The sequence below is a fragment of the Sesamum indicum genome, linkage group LG3 (genome assembly GCF_026168435.1).
Source record: "Sesamum indicum cultivar Baizhima isolate 11 linkage group LG3, ASM2616843v1, whole genome shotgun sequence".
Taxonomy (NCBI): Eukaryota; Viridiplantae; Streptophyta; class Magnoliopsida; order Lamiales; family Pedaliaceae; genus Sesamum; species Sesamum indicum.
The window spans coordinates 30,990,387-31,005,798 of record NC_142659.1 but is presented as its reverse complement, the minus strand read 5'-3'; the positions used below and the strand labels follow the sequence as shown (position 1 = coordinate 31,005,798).

The window sequence follows — 15,412 nt, the reverse complement described above, 5'->3', positions numbered from 1 at the left end:
ATCATCGATAACTTTCCAATAACCACAAACACACATGTAATAAGCTAATTAATATCGTCACATAAAACATATGTCATCACAATGTGGTGAGAATGTCGGTATTTAAACACACGCCCTACCATTCCCATTCCCACTCCCACATATTCGTTCAAGATCTGACCCTTCGATTCCATGTATACATACATATATTCTCGTAATATGCCTACTTAACTACTGTGTGCGCGCGTGTGACAGAGAAAAGAGGGTATTGCCTCTCTTCCCTCGCAACCCTTTAAAATCCCATTGTTTTTTCTTTATTGATTTATCATAAAAAAAAGAGCTGCGACCCACATCCCTTCTTCTTATTTCTTCGATTTCAGGTAAACCCGAATTTCCCTTATTTAATTTTTTGGAGGTTTTGCAATTTGATATCGACGTGGTAGTGTACGTGTGCTGGAAATGGATAATTTTTCCAGATATTTGAAGACCAATGGAAATAAATGGAGAGCTATTTACTAAATTGCGGAAGCGTTTATTTTACTGATTATGATTTAATGGTTTTTTTTTTCCCCTCTGGGGGAGGGAGCGGGTGGCTTCTCTATTTGTTTTTGAATTTATGATTGGTGCAATTTGCTGAGAACCTAGGAAAGTCTGTGTAATGGGGGTTGGGGGGGGATAGCATTGAGGTATACTACGTTCACCATGTGAATATGCGGGTGCATATGTTTAAGAAATTAGTAAAGTGAAGTTTGTGAGAAAATGGAGCTACAGCGAGTGAAAGTATAAAATGGTCTTGTTTGATGCGATCAATTGTGCCTTAAAAAGACAGAAAGACTGAGAAATGCTTAGTACTGGATGTCAAGAGATGCCATAGCATGAAGAATTCATGTAGCTGTCCAGCTGTAGCTCATTTGTGGCGTATTTTATATGAAGTGCTGTGTTTTGTTTTTGTCTGTGTTTCCTTCTTGGCAGCTTGAGTGCTTTGCGTGTGTTAGCAAAGATGTGTTGTTTGTGATTAGCATAATATAGAATTACATAAGAGTAAAGAATTGTTGGTCTTGTAGTTGTTTGTTACTTAGATTTTCGGAACGTGGCCGTGACATAGGGTGCATTTTTTTCCTGTTTTCTTTGGCTGGGGGGGTGAGCGGAGTTGGGTGCATTGGAGCAGTCTAATGGTCTTATACTACAAGATTTGCATTTTGTGCCCCTCCACCTCCTTATGCTTTGTATACTTTTTTCTCCTTTTTCCTTCATTCTTCCATTTGTGTTGGGTGATAAAACTTTAGATTACAACTTACAATAATCTATAGTGTTAAATATTAGTATGTATAGGGGCATTTTCTCTGAAAGGGCTTAGGATTTTATGGTTGTTATGCAAGATAGGGAAATATTGCAGTAGTATTTCTCCATTGGTTGCATCTTCATTCCTGTGTTTAGAGGCCCCTTGCCTAAACAGTTTAATGAGAAGAGTGAATCCTGAGATTTTGATCTCTGTATGAAAGAAATCTTCTTTCGACTAAGCCAACGCTCATAAGAAGATGAAAAAGATAATAATTAAGAGTGGAACTGTCCATTCTTATCCAGTTGAGGGAAAAGAAGGTGAAATAGAAGGGTGACACTCAAGATGAAGTGTCACTTAATGTGTTCTTTTTTTTTAAAAAAGTTAAAATAGATAGCCATATGAGATTTAATCCAGTGTTTGTGCTGCTGAATGTAAATCGATTGGATGAATTATTGAAAAATTAACCATCAACAAATGCTGCTAACAACATGGAGTTTCTTTGTGAAAATTGCTGTTCACATGTAAGGATCTTTTGTCAACTTTCTTATTGAGATGTATATTAGTCAAACATCATTCATACTTCATTCTTGTCTGATTTTTTCCCTTATCCATTCTTCTTTTTGGTGGTAGGACAGGGGTTTCTTTAGGGTTAGCTTGAGCAAATGGCAAACTCCCTCCAGCGAGAAACTGACTCTCGTAGCCATCGAGCTTGCCTGCATAAGATATCATCTTGTTGTAAGAAGGTCACTCGGCATGCCCACCATGAGAAGCGGCAAATGAGAGCATCAGAAAAGAAAGAGTGGGAAGATGCCATATGCTCGGTCTGCATGGACTTTCCCCACAATGCCGTCCTCTTGCTTTGTTCCTCATATGACAAAGGCTGTCGTCCTTACATGTGTGCAACTAGCCATCGGTTTTCTAACTGTCTTGAACAGTACAGGAAGGCCTACACTAAGGTTACTTCTAACCCGAGCACGGAATCATGGCGAGGGTCAGTGGACAATATGGATTTCTCAGAAGAATCAGGTTGGCCTGGTGGCAAGAGTGAAACGCCTGAGCTTCTGTGCCCACTTTGTCGTGGGCAGGTCAAAGGCTGGACTGTGGTAGAACCTGCTCGTCGGTACCTTAACACAAAGAAAAGAACCTGCATGCAGGATAATTGTTCGTTCATTGGAACCTACAAAGAGATGAAAAAACATGTAAAGTTGGAGCACCCTCTTGCACGCCCTCGAGATGTTGATCCTTCACATGCAGAGAAATGGAAAAAGCTTGAGAATGAGAGAGATCTTAGTGATGTGTTTAGCACCATCCGATCTACTATGCCGGGGGCAATTGTCATTGGTGACTATGTAATAGAGAGGAATGATCCTGGCATTTCTAGAGATTATGACGAGGATGACTTTTTGGAGAATGCGATCTTCAGGTTTCCGGCTTATGGTGGGAGCTGGAATGGCCCCCGTTTCTCTGCCGATAGTTTCGAAGGGGATTATGACTCTTTCAACGAGGAATATTTACGCAGGCTGCGTGCTCGAGCTGCAGTTGCATCTAGAAGCATAAGACGTAATGTTTCCCGAATTGCACGCCCTCATGCAAGATTTTTGTTTGCAAGACAGGCGGGGCGGTTTAGAGGAGGCAGATAACGGAGTTGGTGATTTGGGTAGATCCACCCCCCCAAAAAGATCTGCTTGATGAGCTGCAAACTTTTACTACATTTTAAGTGAACTGTTAAGTATTTCAGCGATTTGATACTGTTTTGTGTACAGCCACGCTTAGGGGGGCATGATTTTCCAAGACTCTTTGAATTATGATTCTGTAGGTCTAGGAATGATTAGTAAAAAATTGTCCATCCATGATTATATGGATGTTCTAGGAATGATTAGCACAGAACTGTTAATCCATGATTATATGGATTGGGTCATTATTTGCACTTTAAGTTTGCATCCTTGGAGGATTTCTGTATGTGACAATCTAAGTTTCTTGTTTAGTCCCCAGAAGAAGATGGTGGCTGCATTTTTCGATAATTAATCCACCGCATTTTCGATTTCTTCCTTTCGTTTTACAAGACACCGGTTTCTGTTGAAATCAACCTTAAATGACTTGGGAACTTATTTTAAAGATTAAAGAAAAAAAGTATATTGGAAATTGAGGAATTATTATGTCAAAACTGTTTGCGGCTGTTAATAAAAAAACAATAAATGGGGTTGAAAGAAATCCCAATGGGGCTATCAATATCTGCAAGATGGTAAACGCATCTGAACAAAAATCACCGAGTGAGAATCAAAAACATTTCTGCCAAATGAATCAACATTTTCCATTTTGGCATTGCCAGACACTGGAGATCTTCTTCCAGAAACACCGCAGTCTCTTCTGCATGAAATCGCAGACTATAAGAAATCATATAAATCTGCAGAATAGAAAAAACAACTTTACTAAAAGAAAGCAGAATTGAGCGTGAATATATATTTATTTATATATATGTACTAGTAGTCTTACACAAAAATGAGAATCATGTCTTCTTCTTGGCTTTCTGCTACTCATCCTTTCTTGATTGCTTGATCCTTCAGGATCACTGTAGTATTCCTCTGTAACGATGCTCCCGTATTTCCATTTCCTTTTTACCCCATCAAACCTCGAAAGCAATACTCTGATCATCTTCTGTGCAGGAAGTGACCATCTCCTTTTCTGTTCCAAGTTTCACACTGGATATTATGAGTATGATAAACATCATGTGTACTCTGATCAACCATTTTGAACTCAGCCCCATTTGCCACCCAAAGTCACATCCATACCGTACGTACTACTAAACTAGTGCATAAAAATAGAGATTGTCAGCTTACCTTATGTCTTGGGGTTGAGTTCTTGAAGGGCCGTTCTACATCTTGTGCATTGGCATGCCTGAGTTCCTGAGCATAGGCAAGGAGCCGTGCCCGACGGTCGTAGCCTAGGCGAGGATTATTATTAGAAGATAACAAATTAGCATTGATGTTCTTGTTGGGATGAATATTTCGATCTGGTCGGAGGTTTCTTGATGATTCAGTATAGACATTGATGATGACCCCTTTGTTATTTCGCATCCCTTTTCCTCAATTTGTGTACATATAATATGATGAATTTCTTTGGTTGTTCTTGAGCTTGATAAATTTTTGGAGAAGAAAGATAGATGCAGGCAGCAGGCGTTCATGGGGTTCTTCAGTTCTAGATGATGATGCTATACTTAGGCCTACATTTTCGGCAACAAGATTTGAACTAGCCAAAATTATTAAAACTCCCACTCCCTCTAAAAGAGTTATTTCACTTCACTATTAATCATGGAAATTATTATTTAACTGTATTATGAAAGCCATGTCATGTTTTTGGCACTGAAATTTTAAATTGGAGCTATAAATGCTGTTAACCATTTATTGCGTCATTTATGCTCCATTTTATTTAATAATATGTATTGATTTCTTGATTATTTAGATTTAAGTAGAAAGTTGAATAGAGTTTGAGTTGCCAAAGAAAAATACTATAAACACTAAAAGCAAATAAAAGAAGAAGAAGAAGAAAGGGAAGAGAAATAGGATAGGAGGTGCGTCCACCCAATACAAAACCATTAAAACAACATATACATACAAATATACTTACACATTAGAGAGAGACAGAGAGAGAGAAGAGAAACTAGCAGACATATAAATAATAGAGAGAGAAGAAAGGAGAGAGAGAGAGAGAGAGAGAGATAGCTCGCATTTTCATTTTCTTCTTTTTTTTTCCTTTTTCAATACTATTCTTTCTTTTTTGTTGTTACAGACATTCGGAGATGGTGGATGGGGCTCAGCCGGCGGACGCCATCATGTCGGAGGCGGAGCCGCAGTCGACGCCTCCGCAGCAGCAGCCGTCGAATGATCACATACCTGCGACGCTTAGCCACGGCGGACGATTCATCCAATACAACATCTTTGGCAATATCTTCGAGGTTACCTCTAAGTACAAACCCCCAATCATGCCCATCGGAAAAGGCGCATACGGCATCGTTTGGTGACCAAAATTCTTTATCCTTTTGGCTTCTCTCGTCCTCGTAATTGCTGTAATAATTGATTTCTTTTGTTTTTTAAAAGCTCGGCTTTGAATTCGGAGACGAATGAAAATGTAGCGATTAAGAAGATAGCAAATGCTTTTGATAATAAAATTGATGCCAAGAGGACTCTGCGCGAGATCAAGCTTCTGCGCCACATGGATCATGAAAACGTTAGTGAGTGCGACCTTTGTTTTTTCTTTTTTCTGTATGCGTATATTTGTTGGTGGACTTTCTGAGTATATAAAGTTGACACTTCTATATGAAACACTTGTTGTATGACTTCTGCGAGTTACAGACAGTAGCTCAGCAGTGCGTTTTATATTCAATGGCGAAAAGGCATTGAATAGTTGGAACCGAATTCTTGTTCAATTCGGAGAAGTTCAGTGGCGAAAAGGCATTCATTTTTTTTCCAATATGGAACAAGATCCAGTTTTTATTACAGTTTACTGATTTCTGCATTTTCCTAATCCTATGGGGTTTTAGCTGGCCTTTTTAATTCACCGGTAAGGTGTAAGCAAATACGTTTTGAGTAATTAATTTTTTTTGTGTGAAAGATATCTGGAATGTGGACATGAGGGTCTCTAAAGTGTGATTTTAGGAGTTGATCTTGAGGGTTAATTTACTGGATGAAGAAGTTTTAGCTTTATTTGTATCAACTTGGTTAGATGTGATCTCTTTGTCAATATTTTTTTAGAACAAATACTTTTTACTTGTTTGAATACCCCATTAAAATGGATTTTACAAAATTCTTGTTTAATGTCCGTGCGCCAGATGCTCTTGTTTTATCTAATTTATTCTTTTTGGCCTTTTAACGTTCATGGTCTCAGATAATTTTCAGCGCATTTTGGTTGATTAATGATACCAATCTTGTTTGTTGCAGATTGTGGCAATAAGAGATATAATCCCACCACCGCAAAGGCAAGCATTTAATGATGTTTACATTGCATATGAACTTATGGATACGGATCTCCATCAAATCATCCGTTCTAATCAAGCTTTGTCAGAGGAGCACTGCCAGGTTCTATACTTAATTCTATTTCGAAAAATCTACATAATGGGCACTCATCAATAGTATGAGCCAGGCCTGTATTTTCCTTCATAACCACAAGTTTTTTTTAAGGGATCATGTATTTCATGATTTCTTGAAACTATTTTTAACTATTGCTTTCTGTAGCACTTCAGCTAATGAAGTTTAATATTTCATGATTTCTTTAAACTATTTTTAACTATTGTTTTCGGTAACACTTTAGGTAATTAAGTTGAACTTTCTTAGCTAAACAGGAACAGCTAAGCGCACATAGTTTTGGCCTTTATTACAAGAATTTCAGACTCTGTGTATGCATGTGGACAGTTAAAACTGTTAAATGGGACCATGCATTTGCATAACTTGCTTCCATATTGACACTCTTATCCAAATTTTCTTCCATGACTTCTAAACGACTTATTTCTTTCTGTCAAATTGTTTATGAAATAGCCATTCTTTCTTGAAGATCTTATACCACTTTATATCTGCCTGCCATATAGTACTAAAAGGTCAAAAGATATCGCCATGGTTCTTTATTTATCCTGCACTATTTTTTTTGTATTTTGTGAAGTCATGTGTAACATAACTATTACCATGTTTTTCTTGCAGTATTTCTTGTACCAGATCCTTCGCGGGTTAAAGTACATACATTCTGCAAATGTTCTGCACAGGGATTTAAAGCCAAGCAATCTTCTCCTGAATGCAAATTGTGACTTAAAGATATGTGATTTTGGATTGGCACGAATCACTTCTGAAACGGATTTTATGACAGAATATGTTGTTACAAGGTGGTATCGGGCACCGGAGTTGTTGCTGAATTCATCTGATTATACTGCAGCTATTGATGTATGGTCAGTGGGGTGTATTTTCATGGAACTGATGGATCGGAAGCCACTATTTCCTGGTAGAGATCATGTGCACCAGTTGCGCTTGCTGATGGAGGTATCTCTTGCACTGTTTTTCTTTTTCTCCACCAAAAGTGAATTTGGATGTGTAAAGCCGAATGGATAATTGGAGAATTATTCTTGTAATTTTTTCATTCAGTGCTTTGTTTTCTATTCCTTGGTCAAAGCATCATTATGTTTCTATATGTATTTGCTGGCTCTGATGATGAATATTCAGAAATAGGAATTGGAAGCAGTTCCACCATTCTTGCGTACACAACTTTGCTTCTATTTGAAGTTAAAGGTTTCTTTTGATTCATGTGCTTGAGTTGATTCTGAAGCTTAATCATCTTCCCAAAAACATTCGTCTTTTTATTCCTTGAGTTTGTTATCACCTAACCTTGTTGCAGCCAATCCTCCTGGGATTAGTTCAAGAATGGTCTGATTTGTGCCCAAGGTCTTTACTGTTTTGACTCTTATAGTAGACCTCTTGGTGAGTTGCACATTTAATAAGGTCAAAAGGACATCTCAGGCTTCATATCTGGATATTTTAGGATACTTGTTTTTTCTTGGACTGAATTACTTGATTTTCACCTATTTTCAAGTAAAAATTACATGTACATGGAAAGCACTTACTACAATGCAGTGATCCCGGTTTCGTGGCACTTAGAACTGTTACACAGTGAAAGTAAACCATTCAAGGGAAAGCATTCTGCTGTAAAAAAAAAAAAGAAATCAATAGGTTGTACTTGCAATTATTTCTACAAAAGGTAGTTCCTTATTGAGTCCACTTCTTTCATTATTCATTCATAGAATTTGGATTCTGCTGAAATGTAGTTGGCATTCTTAGTTGTGCCCAGAAGAAGCCCAAGCTGTAGTATGGATTGCTCTAATCCATTAATGAATTTCATAGACAAGGCATAATACTATGTTTAATTCTGACTGTGACTAAGGAGGATGCTTGCTGTGCAGCTAATTGGCACCCCATCAGAGGCTGAGTTAGGTTTTCTGAATGAAAATGCAAAAAGATATATTCGACAACTCCCTCCTTATCGCCGACAGTCATTTGCTGATAAGTTTCCTCGTGTGCACCCTCTTGCTATTGATCTTGTCGAGAAAATGCTGACATTTGATCCTAGGCAAAGGATTACAGGTAAGGAACATCTCCTCACCTTGCAGATCCTCAAGTTCTTTGATGTTCTGTTGTTTGTGCTGCATTCTCATTTCATCTATGATATATTTTTATTTCATATGTGATTTGGTAGAGTTTACAATGAAGTATATTTATGATAATATAAGGGAAAGAAAATACCTCTCCCACATTATTTGTTTCCATCAATTAGTATAGATCTTTCCCATGCGGAGCCCGACAGGAGAGCAGCATTTTCAGGATACTTGCACTTATCATGGTAGTACTCGATATACTACGTAATGGATTGCGAAGTAATACGTCAAAATGTCTATTTTCTTATATTATGTATTTGATCCACCATGGAAGTGTGACTTCACTTCTTGCTTGAAAAACAATATACATTGCATTGTAGGAATTAGAAATTGTCTATGCTCTTATACACCCATCTCACTCATGCTGGCAGCCAATACAATCAGGCTTTGCTGAAATAATTGATGTTAGCATCATTGTTCTATTATTAAGTTCATTCCTTTATCCCTGTATCAAAATGTTGATTCCTCTTTCCAATTTTGGTTTATCTTGTCAATGTCTGTCACTTCCAGTGGAAGATGCGTTGGCCCATCCATACCTGAACTCACTGCACGACATAAGTGATGAGCCTGTTTGTATGACTCCTTTTAGCTTTGACTTCGAGCAGCATGCATTGACTGAAGATCAGATGAAGGAACTGATTTATCGGGAGTCTCTTGCATTCAATCCCGAATATCAGCAAATGTGAAGAATCATTCGTTAATCTCTTTACTGTGTGGATTTCTTGTAATGCTGTGGTACTCATGTTGTATCTGGACTTCATCGATTTCATGTATATACTTGTCCATCCGAAACATGGATGGCTTTAATCTACAACATTTGGCGATGACATAAACTAGACTTGGATATTTTGACTTAATTTTAATACTGTTCCAGCTGCGTTGGCCCTGTGGTCATCCAATGGAGGCTTGTGTTCAGTTGAAAACAAACTGACATGCATCTATGGCTGGCTTGCCATGAATGTTCCTACTTGTCGATACATTTTTTGATAAAATTGAGATCAAACCGTGTTGAAGTTGACAACCACAATAAGGATTCTATTCCATCCTGTTGCAGACTGGAATTGAAATATCCACGAGCATAAGAACTTATACTCTACATTATTGAAACATAAGACAACTTTGAAAGTGACCCCAATTTGTTTCCTCGTGTATATAAACGAACGAGCATCTCATCTTAAACCTAAATTTAAACTTTCCATGGCCCAATCAAGCCCTCTCTCAGTTGAACTGGAAACACTGAGTCATGTACAGGGTCTTGTAGAGGCCTTTCATGCCTTTGATTCAGACAATGATGGATTTATCAACATGCAAGAGCTTGGTGGAATCATGGGATCGCTCGGATACAACACGAGTGAACAAGATGTCCAGGCCATGATGCAGAACGGAAATGCCAAAAAGGATGGGTTGTTAAGCATCTCAGAGTTTCTCGATATGAACACTGGGAATTTGGAACTAGGTGATCTAACTGCTCTTAAAACTGCTTTAGATGCATGGGGTCTTGAGGAACATGATCTGGTAACAGGAGAACAACTCTATGAAGTTGTTGCTGATATGGGGATTGAGTTATCCCTAGATGATTGCCAGGACATTGTTGCTTCCATGGATGGAGATGGGGATGGAGCCATAACTTTTGAGGATTTCAAGCTTATAGTAAATTCCCTTGTCTAGATTTTAAGCATACTTATCGTTTCGTCACATAACACAAGTAGCCATAATTTGGAGCATAAGATGATAAACAGAGATTCACTGTCCTGTTAGAAATAAGGTAGATGTTTGATGTTACGATATTTATGCTGTGTGATGTAATTCCGTTCATCCATTCAACCATCAAATAAATTAGCAGTTTGATTAGTTTTGCAGCATTTTCTCCATTACTGTTGATATAAACTATCAACGTCTCCTTTCTCAAATGAACATTCCTAAAACAGTATGTAATTTACCACACCACTAAGAAAGACGAGCAAAGACAACATAAAAGGTCCTTGAGATCATAACATAGTATGCTTACAAACTAAGGTGAGATAGTCCACGGACTGACATCCAGCCAAAAAATCAAAACCCATGTTTCCATATCACCCCAGCTTTCTACGCCACCAACTCCAGGGAGATTATGAAAACATAGGTCTGTCAAATCCCAGGATTTCCCAACCAACACGCAAATTATCCGCAGTCCAGTTCTAGATTTCCCGCAGACACTCCTAAAACAAACAGACCAAGAACAAAGCCTTACAACCTACTTTGCCTAAAAGCAACTCAGACAATGAAGAGAGAGAGAGGGAGAGGGGAAGGACAAAGAGATCAACAACTTTTGCTAAAAGCCCGTCCGTTCAATCTTCCAAGAATATGCGGAGGAGCAGAGGTGAGGTCCGACCCATTACGAGGCGGGTCAAGTATCACAGGCAAGAAATCCAAGTCATCACATGCAAACCTGGAATTCTGAAACCTTTCAACCAAGGCTTCTTTGCCCTGCAGGAAACATTGGTCACAGAATCTACAAATTTCTTGATTTACCTGAATCACATTCATGATTATATGAATTACCTGAATTCTAGCCCATGAGATGCTGCAAATCTTTTTCGACAGGAAAGAGCCCTCATCAGTTGTAACAGTTTTCCATCTATAATTTTGTAAGATTTGCATGAATCTCAGGGCCGCCCCACCAGTTGTAAAGTTGACAAAGGCATAACCCAAATTGTTCTTAGTCCTATTAATTATTCCAACCAAATGAGCCCGTGAAAAGAGAACTACGTACAAACGTGTGCAAGAAACACATTCACAGTCTACATAACCAACAGCTGCATATATATACCTTACCTGAAGTCCATAGGCACATAGAAGAAATCATACTCCAGAGAGTATGTGTCGCAGTAACTGTCCAAAAAGTCAAGTAGAAAATCCCTCCTGTCAAAATAATACACCAATATTAATGGTAAGAAGTGAAGGACGACTCACCCAGAGAAAGCGGATCATCAATTCATAAATGTAGTTGCACAAGAAGCATTATTATCATTTATATTTAACTGCACGCACATCTTAGGAGAATATTTATTAACTTAATCATTAGCATTTGTTGGTGGGGATATGTATGGGGGATTAAATGAACTATTCATACATTTAACGCAGACAAGGAAAGGAAAAAGTTGGAAAGAATTCCCTTTTTATAACTGTATATGCTTCAGAGAAAAGGAGTCGGAACAAGACTACATATTACTCCAATAAGTAACTCTAATCACACTGTCCCACATCACAGCTGCAGGGAAGTAGTTGCCAGGGGAGACAAAAGATGCATTCCTTACTAATGTTACTAGCAAATCAGTTCTTCCTGAAAAGGCATTTACACACATGGAAATGGATAATAAGGTAAACTTTGAAGCACATTTAACACAAAAACAGAAATATGCTCATATTTCAAGACAAATGAAAAGCCAGAGGCAGAACAGAAGAAACGCATATGTTCAAAACCGAAAGAAGCGCCAAAATAGCAAATGATAAACAGCTTGGCCCAAGGAGGAAAAATGATAATGTACCTTAACTGATTTGGTATGTTCTTGATCATAACTGTAGTTTTTGAAGGGGGAGATAACTCCTCAATTCGTGGCTTTAAAGAAGGAAGAGGGGACGGCGGAGAACGAGCGTCGCCGCCACCCGCATCTCCATTATCAGTGTATTTCTTTTTAGGTCTCCACTCTAGCCTACGCATCGGTTTCTTGCCAACGCTGAAAGACCTCATTGTCCTCCGCATTCGAGGGGGAAAACACCTTCTTAAGATATTTACAGCAACTGGATCGCTTTTTGCTACTGTTTTGATCATCGGACTCTTCACCTTCTTCGCTTGTGGGCTTTCTAAAATTATCTTCTCCGGATCCATCTCTACCAGTACTCCACCACCGCCGAACTTTTCCTCACCGCCAAAATTGGGTGTAATATAGCCATTCTCCGGGAAAGAAACAAGAGTTGAGTGATCATAAACAGGCTGCAGCCGTGTGCATGGAGTATATGGGAAAAGATTCTGGTAGCTGGGGAAGGAGAATGGATAGTAATATGGAAGTCGAGGAAGTACTTGACATGGTAGTAGTCTCTCGGGAGGTTCAGGGGCAAATGCCACCACCGGTTGCGGCGGAAGAAGAGTAGCTGCAGGCTCAGAATGTGGTCTGTAAATGGCATGGGGAGGAAGTAGGTGTAGCTGATGAGGATGATCCAACGTTTTTGGAGTTGGCCTCCACTCTTGAGCATTCGGATTCATTCTTTTGGGGATTAAGAATAATGCAGCTTTGCAAGATTGATTACACGTATCAATGGAGCAAGGACGATGTAATTTATATAAGTCCGAGGTGGGAATGAATGGAGCTCCAGCTCACTGCTCATCACCTACTCTGGCTCTGAAGGTTTGTGTACAGAATTGTAAGTTTGGTTTTGAGGTATATAAGTAGGGGAGGAATGATGAGAAGTGGAAAGTGGGGAATATCTAATTATAGCATTCATTAAATGCGACAAAGCGAGAAATGTTTGGCGGCGGCATTACTTGCAGCCTTTGGGAACTGTCAGAAGATTTGATTGGATTTGTAAACTCATGATCCAATATATATTCATATATTTAACATAAATTAAAGTTTTTAAATTTAATATTAGAATAAAGACTTAACTAAAAATAAATTTATTTTAATAAATTTTGTAATCTTCGAATTATTTATTTTTTTGATTGAAAAAAGAAGTAAATACGAAATGATTGAATAAAATGGTTAAAATATGATCATTTGAAAATTTGTACTCAATGTTTACTTTTTTTACGAATGATGTGATTTCTTTCATTGAGACCAACTGTAGACGTGTTTGTGGCTTGCACAACATTTAAAACACAATGAGATGTGAGGTGATCTTGAGGATGTTAGTGGGGTGGTCTTGAAGATAGTGGAAACAATGAGAATTCATGATTCAATTAATGCATAGATTTGTAAACTAGTCAAATACAAATATGTAGATCAATGTACCTTTGTCACTAAAAATTAAATCAACGTTATATGCCTGCTAAATTAATTTGTACACATAAATCATTATTTATTTGTACAAGATCTTTTATTTTATGATTTATCCATTGTTTTCCACCACTATCGATTCGCTAAGCTCACCATTGTTGTTTCTATCCATATTTAGGATGACAGTTGTGCGAATTGTAGAAAAATGCCAGCAAGCTCATTTGGGAGGGGAGACTGAAGATCAAGGTGCATAGTAGGCCGGGTCAATCGAGAACTAGTACGGACTAGGCCGAAAAAGCCTGGCCTATGACCGACCCACTACTGTTCATAGTTGGTCTGGGCCTCTGAGTGGGTTTTAATTGGGTCTATTTTTAAACCAAAGCCCAACTCATGGACCGGTTAATTGAGGCCCAGACCAAACCCACATTACGCTTGAATGTGTTTGTTTTATTATTTTTTTTTATGATATTGAGATTTTCTTATAAACAATTACTTACATTTATAATTATTTTATAAAATAAATAATAATCAAATTACACGAAAATCTATATATAGAGAAATAATAGTTGAGAATATATAAAGACTTTAAATAATAATTTGACCAACAAGCTTACAATAATAAATTTAAATGATAATAAATTCAAAAAGGACTTAAAATAAATTTTGGAAAAGAAAAAAGAGTATCAATGAATTAAAGTATTAAAAATTAGAAGTAGAAAGATAAAGATAAATTTTTAGAGTTTCAAAAGTATAAAAATACTATTAAAATAATCAATTTAAAAAAATAAATAAAATTATATAACATGTATTATTAAAAAGAAAAAAAAAAAAAGTATGGCCCGGTATTGATTGCTGGAGCTGGCCTAGGCCAATCCAGCCTATTTTTGAATTGGTTGAGTTGGATTTTGAATTGGGTTAGGATTAGTTAGGAGTTTCCTAGTGTAGAAAAGAAGTGGAAGGGAGAGGCATGAGGCATGGGGCTAATGGCTGAATCCGAAGAAGAGAGATGGGTTTGATTTTGTGTTTGTCCTACTCCTACTCATTTGGTTGCTCTTCTTACATGAGAACATGCACTGCTATGTATTTATTAATAATTGGGTGATTCAGTTTAAGCATATATATATATACTCTTTTCATCTCATCACTTGCAACATCTGCTGCATGCCATGCCTATGCCTATGCATCTCTAATTCAAATTCTAGTTAGTATGTATTATTTAAAATGACATAAAATTGCAAACCCTCCACATATATATTAGCTGTTAGAAGAAATATATTTTTGACTATATATATTTCAAATATTTTCTATTTAAGATTCCATATATGAAATATTCTTCCACACATATTTCTAATACAAACAATGTATTTTATTATTATAATATCTTATTGATTTTTATACAATTAATTTGATCTAAGCTAAAATAATTCTTAACCTACTATTTAAATTATTAAATTGGCAAAATGTTATACTAAGTAGCTATAATAAGATATAATAAAATGAGTGTATGCTTATAGATAGTGAAGCATAAAGGCTATTAAAGATTTAAAAAATTAGTACAATGCAGCAAACAAAGATATGTGATGATGATTTGATATGTTTGTGTTTTTTTTTATTACGTGACAACTGACAAGCAAAGCTTTTCTACCTTGGAAATACACTCTCACTCTTCATCTGAAGATGGGTCCATTGGACTAGAAAACCAAGTCCAAAAGTAGAAGCTGAATCTTTGGGGGATACCATCAGCATAATGATGTTACTTCACGGAAATCCCCCCTTTGGATGCTACATTCTGAATCAATTATGATGTGATGCGGGACATGAAAATAGGAGAATAGGAATGATAATGAGGATGGAGGAAAAACTAATTAAGCTATGAAGACAAATATTTGAGAAATAAGGAAGAAGAAGTGAAAAAATGAAGAAAAAAGCACAAGCTTCAACACACTCACTAAATAACTCAAATATACGGCTTGGTGTGTGTACCCAATCACC

General features: G+C 37.3%; 5 protein-coding genes across 8 annotated transcripts; 3 read left to right on the top strand and 2 right to left on the bottom strand.

The window, feature by feature from the left end:
- The first annotated feature begins 94 nt into the window (after positions 1-94).
- On the top strand, positions 95-3,305 carry LOC105159499 (uncharacterized). Of its 4 annotated transcripts, none has more exons than XM_020692570.2 (2): positions 95-244; positions 1,892-3,305. In XM_020692570.2, exon 2 carries the CDS (start codon positions 1,924-1,926, stop codon positions 2,899-2,901), a length of 978 nt encoding a protein of 325 aa, XP_020548229.1. In that variant the 5' UTR covers positions 95-244; positions 1,892-1,923; the 3' UTR covers positions 2,902-3,305. The 4 variants fall into 4 exon arrangements, with proteins under 4 accessions (XP_020548229.1, XP_011074881.1, XP_011074880.1 ...); XM_011076579.3 differs by having other exon boundaries at positions 100-359; positions 1,897-3,305; XM_011076578.3 differs by having other exon boundaries at positions 101-359.
- A 132-nt stretch (positions 3,306-3,437) lies between these two features.
- On the bottom strand, positions 3,438-4,524 carry LOC105159498 (uncharacterized). Its single transcript, XM_011076577.3, has 3 exons — positions 4,099-4,524; positions 3,755-3,943; positions 3,438-3,628 (listed from the first exon to the last, which is right to left on the bottom strand). Exons 1-3 carry the CDS (start codon positions 4,333-4,335, stop codon positions 3,563-3,565), a joined length of 492 nt encoding a protein of 163 aa, XP_011074879.1. The 5' UTR covers positions 4,336-4,524; the 3' UTR covers positions 3,438-3,562.
- Positions 4,525-4,823: 299 nt separating this feature from the next.
- LOC105159496 (mitogen-activated protein kinase homolog MMK1) lies at positions 4,824-9,280 on the top strand. Its single transcript, XM_011076575.3, has 6 exons — positions 4,824-5,275; positions 5,356-5,485; positions 6,196-6,333; positions 6,949-7,281; positions 8,196-8,376; positions 8,958-9,280. The coding sequence occupies exons 1-6, from the start codon at positions 5,058-5,060 to the stop codon at positions 9,131-9,133; spliced, it is 1,176 nt and encodes a 391-aa protein (XP_011074877.1). The 5' UTR covers positions 4,824-5,057; the 3' UTR covers positions 9,134-9,280.
- Positions 9,281-9,619: 339 nt separating this feature from the next.
- Positions 9,620-10,298, top strand: LOC105159495 (putative calcium-binding protein CML29). The gene has a single exon (XM_011076574.3). It carries the CDS (start codon positions 9,645-9,647, stop codon positions 10,113-10,115), a length of 471 nt encoding a protein of 156 aa, XP_011074876.1. The 5' UTR covers positions 9,620-9,644; the 3' UTR covers positions 10,116-10,298.
- Positions 10,299-10,427: 129 nt separating this feature from the next.
- On the bottom strand, positions 10,428-12,819 carry LOC148788890 (uncharacterized). Its single transcript, XM_088878419.1, has 4 exons — positions 11,975-12,819; positions 11,262-11,348; positions 10,989-11,151; positions 10,428-10,913 (listed from the first exon to the last, which is right to left on the bottom strand). Exons 1-4 carry the CDS (start codon positions 12,688-12,690, stop codon positions 10,746-10,748), a joined length of 1,134 nt encoding a protein of 377 aa, XP_088734545.1. The 5' UTR covers positions 12,691-12,819; the 3' UTR covers positions 10,428-10,745.
- Between the last annotated feature and the right edge of the window lie 2,593 nt (positions 12,820-15,412).

Excerpts from the sequence above, each read along its gene's own strand:
- LOC105159495 (XM_011076574.3), top strand. The coding sequence starts at position 9,645 with ATGGCCCAATCAAGCCCTCTCTCAGTTGAACTGGAAACACTGAGTCAT.
- LOC105159496 (XM_011076575.3), top strand. The coding sequence starts at position 5,058 with ATGGTGGATGGGGCTCAGCCGGCGGACGCCATCATGTCGGAGGCGGAG. Across the intron at positions 5,486-6,195 it reads GCCACATGGATCATGAAAAC|ATTGTGGCAATAAGAGATAT; the intron begins GTTAGTGAGTGC and ends TGTTTGTTGCAG. Across the intron at positions 8,377-8,957 it reads TCCTAGGCAAAGGATTACAG|TGGAAGATGCGTTGGCCCAT; the intron begins GTAAGGAACATC and ends TGTCACTTCCAG.
- LOC148788890 (XM_088878419.1), bottom strand. The coding sequence starts at position 12,690 with ATGAATCCGAATGCTCAAGAGTGGAGGCCAACTCCAAAAACGTTGGAT. Across the intron at positions 11,349-11,974 it reads AACATACCAAATCAGTTAAG|GAGGGATTTTCTACTTGACT; the intron begins GTACATTATCAT and ends TTATTTTGACAG. Across the intron at positions 10,914-10,988 it reads TCTCATGGGCTAGAATTCAG|GGCAAAGAAGCCTTGGTTGA; the intron begins GTAATTCATATA and ends TGTTTCCTGCAG.
- LOC105159499 (XM_020692570.2), top strand. The coding sequence starts at position 1,924 with ATGGCAAACTCCCTCCAGCGAGAAACTGACTCTCGTAGCCATCGAGCT.
- LOC105159498 (XM_011076577.3), bottom strand. The coding sequence starts at position 4,335 with ATGCGAAATAACAAAGGGGTCATCATCAATGTCTATACTGAATCATCA. Across the intron at positions 3,944-4,098 it reads ACTCAACCCCAAGACATAAG|AAAAGGAGATGGTCACTTCC; the intron begins GTAAGCTGACAA and ends AACTTGGAACAG. Across the intron at positions 3,629-3,754 it reads GACATGATTCTCATTTTTGT|AAGAGACTGCGGTGTTTCTG; the intron begins GTAAGACTACTA and ends GATTTCATGCAG.